The sequence below is a fragment of the Gigantopelta aegis genome, chromosome 7, assembly GCF_016097555.1.
Source record: "Gigantopelta aegis isolate Gae_Host chromosome 7, Gae_host_genome, whole genome shotgun sequence".
NCBI classification, from domain to species: Eukaryota; Metazoa; Mollusca; class Gastropoda; order Neomphalida; family Peltospiridae; genus Gigantopelta; species Gigantopelta aegis.
The window spans coordinates 9711235-9719514 of NC_054705.1; the positions used below are offsets into that span (position 1 = coordinate 9711235).

The following is an 8280-nucleotide window of genomic DNA, read 5'->3' on the forward strand; positions in this document are numbered from 1 at the left end:
ACCTGCTACATTTTTCCATTAGTAGCAAAGGATTTTTTTTATATATATGCACCACCCCACAGACATGATAGCACATACCATGGCCTTTGATTTACCAGTCGTGGTGTACTGAACGAGAAATAGCCGGCTGGGCTCACCAACGGGGATCGATTCTAGACCGACCGTGCATTAGGCGAACGCTTTACCACTGGGCTATGTTGCGCCCCTTGTGCATCAAGATAATCATGAATGAATACGTTGTACATGTAAATTGTATACATGATCAGTATCGTTACTTGACAGCTATTGTATAGAATGCTTTACCACTGGGCTGTGTTCCGCCCCTTGTGCATCAAGATAATCATGAATGAATACGTTATACATGTAAATTGTATACATGATCAGTATCGTTACTTAACAGCTATTGTATAGAACGCTTTACCACTGGGCTATGTTCCGCCCCTTGTGCATAAAGATAATCCTGAATGAATACGTTATACATGTAAATTGTATACATGATCAGTATCGTTACTTAACAGCTATTGTATAGAACGCTTTACCACTGGGCTATGTTCCGCCCCTTGTGCATCAAGATAATCCTGAATGAATACGTTATACATGCAAATTGTATACATGATCAGTATCGTTACTTAACAGCTATTGTATAGAACGCTTTACCCCTGGGCTGTGTTGCGCCCCTTGTGCATCAAGAAAATCCTGAATGAATACGTTATACATGTAAATTGTATACATGATCAGTATCGTTACTTAACAGCTATTGTATATATCTATGACATGTGTATATTAGTGTTTTATACGCTGATATTCACATATACACCCAAATTAGGTTACCTTTATTTCATCATCATTCTTCTGTTTTGTTAAATATAATAATTTTCCAGTTTCAACCTCATGCCACTGCCCCCCAAATGGATTTTCTGGATCCCCCCTGTGCAAGTTCGCCTAAAATTCGCTTTTCCTCCTTCGTCTTTCAGATTGTCTACAACTTCTGTTAGTTAAACAGTTATAAATGTTTTTAAACAAACAATAGTTGTTCATATTGGATCCCTGATATTAACAAAGAATGTAAAAATGATGATTGTGATATGTAAATCTCTCTGTGGGAATACAAGGTGGCACTTAACTGGGATGGGACCGGCCTCGGTGGCGTCGTGACAGGCCATCGGTCTACAGGCTGGTAGGTACTGGGTTCGGATCCCAGTCGAGGCATGGGATTTTTAATCCAGATACCGACTCCAAACCCTGAGTGAGTGCTCCGCAAGGCTCAATGGGTAGGTGTAAACCACTTACACCGACCAGTGATCCATAACTGGTTCAACAAAGGCCATGGTTTGTGCTATCCTGCCTGTGGGAAGCGCAAATAAAAGATCCCTTGCTGCCTGTCATAAAAAGAGTAGCATATGTGGCGACAGCGGGTTTCCTCTAAAAACAGTGTCAGAATGACCATATGTTTGACGTCCAATAGCCGATGATAAGATAAAAAATCAATGTCCTCTAGCGGCGTCGTTAAATAAAACAAACTTTACTTTAACTGGGATGGGGTGTGTCTGAAGTAATTATTTTTTTAGTTATAAAATATGAACCTATTTAAGACCAAGCTTTGCAATGTTATCTCCTGTCATAAGTAAGTGAAGCAAGGGATTGGTGAACAGATTCTGGGATCTATTCGATCACCACACTTGATGAGTTATTGTGTTTATGATGATGATACGACCCTATAACTAAGGGAAGCAAGGGATTGGTGAAGAGATTCTGGGATCTATCCGATTACCACACCTGATGAGTTATTGTTTTTATGATGATGATACGATCCTATAATTAAGGGAAGCAAGGGATTGGTGAAGAGATTCTGGGATCTATCCGATTACCACACTTGATGAGTTATTGTTTTTATGATGATGATACGATCCTATAAGTAAGGGAAGCAAGGGATTGGTGAAGAGATTCTGGGATCTATCCGATCACCACACTTGATGAGTTATTGTTTTTATTCTGCAAATTTGCAAGGGCGGACCCAGGAATGTTATGGTCCCCTTGGATCCGCCCTTAATTCATATACCCAAATGCCTTCCTCCAGATACGTCACTGAGATTTATATCACTGGCATTACAAACATCAAAAACACTCCACAAAAATAATTATCCAAGTGCTTAAACAATTATTATAGTCTACGTATAATAAAGACTGGGGTAATTCATATTATTTACAGCGAGTGCATATTATACATATAATATATACTGGGGGAGGGTATATTACATGTATAATATACACTGGGGAGTGCGTATTCTATGTATAATCTTGACTGGGGAGTGCAAATTATATGTGACACTGGAACCGAGCTGCGAACCCTGTACCTACCGGCATGTAGTCCGATGGCTTAACCGCTGTGCCACCGAGGCCGGTCCGTTAGTACAGATCACAACCAGGAAGTAAATTTATATCGAGCTTATAATCCAGTTGTAATACTTCAAATAATTTCTAAGGAGTTGAAGTAAATAAATTTTTAAAAATTTGATTATCTTTGCTCCTAACGTCAATTAAAACATTACCTAAAAGTTTGTGTTATAGAGTTTATATTTACCTGTCACGAGCTGTCTAGTATCGGTTTCGTTTCTTGGAAATGCCTGTTATCAGATTGTAGTGACCTCTTTCTGTTTATATACCGGTGTTAATAGAAATGTGTACCCGTGAAAAGACCAACCGTAATCGAGATTTGCGCAATGACAAATCAAAGGATCACAATGGGTCTCAACCTAGCGCTTAAGTAATATCATCAATTTCGGTGGGTTTTTTTTGTTATTGTTGATGTCCTAATTAGTGTCAGAAGGTGGCTGCTACTATGGGGCGCTAGGTTTTATTAATTTTCCTTGTACTAAGGGGTGAGGGTGGGTAGGTGGGAGAGGGTTAATGGACCCGGCGTGCTGTAAAGGTTTTGCCACCTAAAATCATATCTACATTTATGTCCTAGGTGGACAAACTTGCCAACAAGCTACTGGAAATTTGTGGGTCGTCGTTAAATATGATGCCTCTCTGCGAAATTCGCTCAGTGTTTCAGATTTGGTATCTTTTTTGGAAAGTGATCACATTATGGTTGAAGTTGATTCATTTGACGATGGGTGAAGTCACTTTCTTGTCACCTGACCTTCAAACTTGGGAGGCCAGTAAAGTTTCCCCGCCCTCAACTCGCGTCGTTCTTTGGTCGTTTTTTTTCCCTACTATATGTCGTTTTCTACTATATGTCGTTTTCTACTATACACTGTTTCCTACTATACACCATTTCCTACTATAAGTTGCTTTCTACTATACGCCGTTTCCTACTATTCGCGGTTTCCTACTATTCGCTGTTTCCTACAATATGCTGTTTCCTACTATTCGCTGTTTCCTACAATATGTTGTTTCCTATTATACGCTGTTTCCTACAATATGCTGTTTTCTACTATATGTTGTTTCCTACTATATGTTGTTTCGATGTCGTTTGTCTAATTTCATTTAGCGCTTAATGAGATCAGATATCACCTTGCTGAATAAACTAGTGACGTGGAAAACGCTGAGTAGCGAGTCGAAAAGTGTTATTTGTTTAACGACACGTAGTGACCGTATGAAACCCGCTATACTTTTTCTAATGCAGCAAGTGATCTTTTATATGCACTTTCACACAGACAGAATAGAACATACCACGGCTTTTGACACTCGCTTGAAAAAGTCATTCCGCAGCAAATCGTCACAAGGGACGGGACGTAGCCTAATAGTACAGCGTTCGCTCGATGCGCGGTCGGTGTGGGATCGATCCTCGTCGGTGGGCCCATTGGGCTATTTCTCGTTCCAGCCACTGCACCACGACTGGAATATCAAAGGCCGTGGTATGTACTACCCTGTCTGTGGGATGGTGCATATAAAATACCCCTTCCTGCTAATCGGAAAGAGTAGACCATGAAGTGGCCACAGCGGGTTTCATCTCTCAATATCTGTATGGCACTTAATCATATGTCTGACGCCATATAACCGTAAATAAATTGTGCTGAGTGCGTCGTTAAATAAAACATGTATTTTTTTTTGTTCAGTGGGAAGCGCAAATAAAAGATCCCTTGCTGCTAATCGGAAAGAGTAGCCCATGTAGTGGCGACAGCGAGTTTCCTTTCAAAACTGTGTGGTTCTTAACCATATGTCTGACGCCATATAACCGAAAATAAATTGTGTTGAGTGCGTTGTTAAATAAAACATGTATTTTATTTTATTTTCAAATCGTCACAGGTTCACAATCGTTTTCTTACACATCCGACCGGCCTCGGTGGCGTCGTGGTTAGGCCATCAGTCTACAGGCTGGTAGGCACTGGGTTTGGATCCCAGTTGAGACATGGGATTTTTAATCCAGATACCGACTCCAAACCCTGAGTGAGTGCTCCGCAAGGCTCAATGGGTAGGTGTAAACCACTTGCACCGACCAGTGATCCATAACTGGTTCAACAAAGGTCATGGTTTGTGCTATCCTGTATGTGGGATGCTGCATATAAAAGATCCCTTGCTGCTAATCGAAAAGAGTAGCCCATGAAGTGGCGACAGCGGGTTTTCTCTCTCAATATCTGTATGGTCCTTAACCACATGTCCGATGCCATATAACAGTAAAAAATGTGTTGAGTGCGTTGTTAAATAAAACATTTCTTTCTTTCTTACACATCCGCTGGTGAGAACATCGTTCCTTATATTTGATAACACATACTGTTAACACATACGTGTGATAATTTGAAGATAGAAAGTTAAAGTTTGTTTTGTTTAACGACACGGCCATTGATATACCAGTCGTGGTGCACTGGCTGGAGCGAGAAATATCCCAAATGGGCCCACCGACGGGGATCGATCCTAGACCGACCACGCACCAAGCGAACGCTTGACCACTGGGCTACGTCCCGCCCCAGCTAGGGAGTGAGTAGAACAGAACGAATGGATGCTTAACGATACTCCAGCACAATACACATCTGCTAATGGTACGATCCACACTAATACTTACGTCTACTTCTACGAATAGAAACAGAGAGAATACTTCAAAATTAATGTCCTCATGAATTGTATATACATGATAGCCGCAAGTGAGGACCGGCTATGTACATGGCAAATAATTAAAACTGTATTATGTTTATGACAAACTAATCGTGAATTCGCTGAAACAGAATAATAACCAAGGACAAGGCGTGGTCGTAACATGAACTCACGATTTTTTTTTGATTTTTTAAATTTTGGTTTCGTCTTTTATGTTCTATTTTTAAAATTTGTTTGTTTGTTGTTATTGTTTTCTTTTGCATGTTTTTTTTTTTTTTTTTTTTTTTGGGGGGGGGGGGGGGGGGGGGGTCCACGGAGTCACCGTACACAGGGCCACTGCAGGCGTGTGCACTGGCATTTTAGCGGAATGGGGAGGTTGACCGAGACGATCAAAGTTTATAGGGGGTCGAGATATGCTACCACGGAAAATGTATAAAAAGAAAACAGAAAAGAAAACATGCTTCAGCAGGAAGGAAGGACATGTCTTATTTAACGACGCACTCAACACATTATATTTACGGTTATATGGCATCGGACATATGGTTAAGGATCACACAGATATTGAGGGAGGAAACCCGCTGTCGCCACTTCATGGGCTACTCTTTTCGATTAGCAGCAAGGAATAACAATAATACTTACCATTTCGTAAATGAATATTATTTCATATATTTATAAAAACAATAAGTGAAAGTATGTTAGTAAAAGTTATAAACTTGCAGACCTACCCCATCAACGTTGACACAACGTGGTTCTTGTCCAAAATTAATACAGACGAATTGCTTGAAATAATTTTATATGATGTTGAAACACCGCTTCACAAATGTAAAGTCCAATCATATGCATGTTTTGCAACAAAAATTAACAGCAAACGAAAATACATTTTTAGTGTATCCTATATTACAATAAATTATGTTCAAAATACAGACTACAATACTAATACATTTATTTTTAGACAAAAAAAAAGACACCGTGAACAGTGACAAAGTTGACCTTTTGCTGATGTGCCATTACACTGTGGAGAGTACAAAATGAAGATAATAAGGATTGTAGTAATACGTCACAATGGTTTTATTGGGGGTTAACTTACACACCTGTTGGTGAGAACATCATTCGTTATTTATGATAACACATACTTGTTAACACGTACGTGTATTAACGGTTTTCAAGACATACGACTGACTGCTCCTAGGTGATGACCAGGTCACCAATGCCATATATACAATAAAAAACAATACGAGGTAAATCAATTACACTATGACGTATAGTTCGCCTGACAATCATGTGTCTGTTAGCTACAAGTACAAAAGATTGGAAATATTTTTAGTCGAAAAATATGTTAAAATTTGCTTAAAACCTGGTTTTGAGGTTATGTAAGAATTGGATAAATGCATTTGTGTCCGTTAGATACCATTTATCTCACAACTCGTTGTTAAAAAACGTATCGAACTCGCTTTCGCTCGTTAGATACATTTTAAAACAACTCGTTGTAAGATAAATGGTATCGAACGGCCACTCATGTATCATTATCTATTTAATACAGACCCCCGTACAACTTGACATCATGGGAAGTCATTGTTGGTTTTCCATCGATTTCAGAAAGTGTCACTGCAGGACCGTTATCGTGTGTTGGGATCTCATAAATATTCAAATGACCATATAGTATGTTAGGTATGAACTATCCACGTAACGAAATGCTAATATGTTGGAAATTGTGGTTTTGCTTGGGTAACCCACTATGTTATCCGGAACTGGACAAAGTGATCCGTAACTTGCGTAAGTTCGCCAACTGGCATAACACTATTCTTGGCATCAGTGTACCTAAATTTACATTCTATATCACTGTTCCTTTATAAAGTTGGTTATCTTTATCACGAAGCATTTTCAAAAGGCATACACGCACTTGTTGAAAAAATTCACATTTTTTTTTTAAAACAGTGATCTGGAACTGGCGCATTATCTACATTAAGTATGTCGAACGAAACACGAACGGATTATGTATTTAATTACAAGGATACGAGATTAAAATCGCGTCGCATTAACGCGGTTTTCTTATGAGTGCTCCTGTATTTGTGTGAATTGTAACAGTGATTGGGACAAACAATAAGCAAAGTAATTTTCAAATATGTATTGTATACATTCGTAATAATCAATAATGTGTAGTTACAACAGATTCCAGGGGAGGGACGCTAGTTTCTAGAATATTATTCGTCAGCCATTACGAAACAAATGCCATCCCAGGTCGCGTTGCGACTTACCGTATTAGACAGACAACACTTAGTAATGCAGTCCACATTTCTGGCAAAACCTATACCCGTAATAGTTATTTGCAAAATTGTTCAACGTGCATCCACAACTGTTACATCGAATGCCACCGCTGTGCTTGCTTCTAAAGTTTCTCGGTTTGTAAGAGAATGGGGCCACGGAAACATCTTTGCAGACAGCATGGTTGTGAATCAGCAACTGCTCCTTGTCTGTCAGCACGCCGCTACGAACCACTGTCCGGACAAAGAACTCTCTGTCCAGAAGAGGGAAGCGGATCTGCTGGACGATGTCTCCAAGTTGTGTTCGTAAAGTCTCTGTATTGATGGCCACGTGTTTCTGCTCACACTGGTGCTTGGCCCACTCATAGGCAGCCTGGAATACCTCTTTCTCATCTGCTTGGAGGTCATCAGATTTCACAACATCCAGTACGGACTTCTGTGATAAGGTTAAAAAATCAGGTGACTTCAAAGCCGAATTTCCATTTTCCAAGATGTATTTAATGGTTGTGTTACATAGTTCATCTACATTAAAGAACTTGGCTTGTTCCAGGATAGTGCAGACGTTCTTGGCGTTTAAGGATGTTTTAAGGAATTTCAGACAAATATCTTCCAGCTTTCCAGTGCTGTACTTTTTGGCTAGGTACAGTAGATGCATTACATTATCAGATTTCACTGTGACGTCATCAGCGTACACGAATCTGCCAAAATTAAACTAATATCTATATTAAGTGTAAAATTTGCAACTCAAGCGCTAGTGAAAGATGATGAAGATCTGTATTTTGTGTTTATATTGTGACGGATTGTATGATTCAATATCAATGTTTCGTGAAATGTGCATGGTACTATTTACGAAAATGGATTTTTCTTTAAAGCAGTTAAACGTAGTATTACTATTTGGCTTTTCCATCAAAGAGACGTTTATTCAATATTAAGCCCACATGCCGAAAATACACCAAAACGTATATATTTTGTCGCATGCATGTGG

At 39.4% G+C, this 8280-nt stretch overlaps 1 protein-coding gene across 1 annotated transcript; it reads right to left on the minus strand.

The window, feature by feature from the left end:
* Positions 1 to 7308: 7308 nt before the first annotated feature.
* LOC121377865 (BTB/POZ domain-containing protein 2-like) lies at positions 7309 to 7950 on the minus strand. Its single transcript, XM_041505964.1, has one exon. The coding sequence runs from the start codon at positions 7948 to 7950 to the stop codon at positions 7309 to 7311; it is 642 nt and encodes a 213-aa protein (XP_041361898.1).
* Between the last annotated feature and the right edge of the window lie 330 nt (positions 7951 to 8280).

Bases quoted from the DNA above. Each gene is read 5' to 3' on its own strand.
- LOC121377865 (XM_041505964.1), bottom strand. From the start codon at position 7,950: ATGCATCTACTGTACCTAGCCAAAAAGTACAGCACTGGAAAGCTGGAA.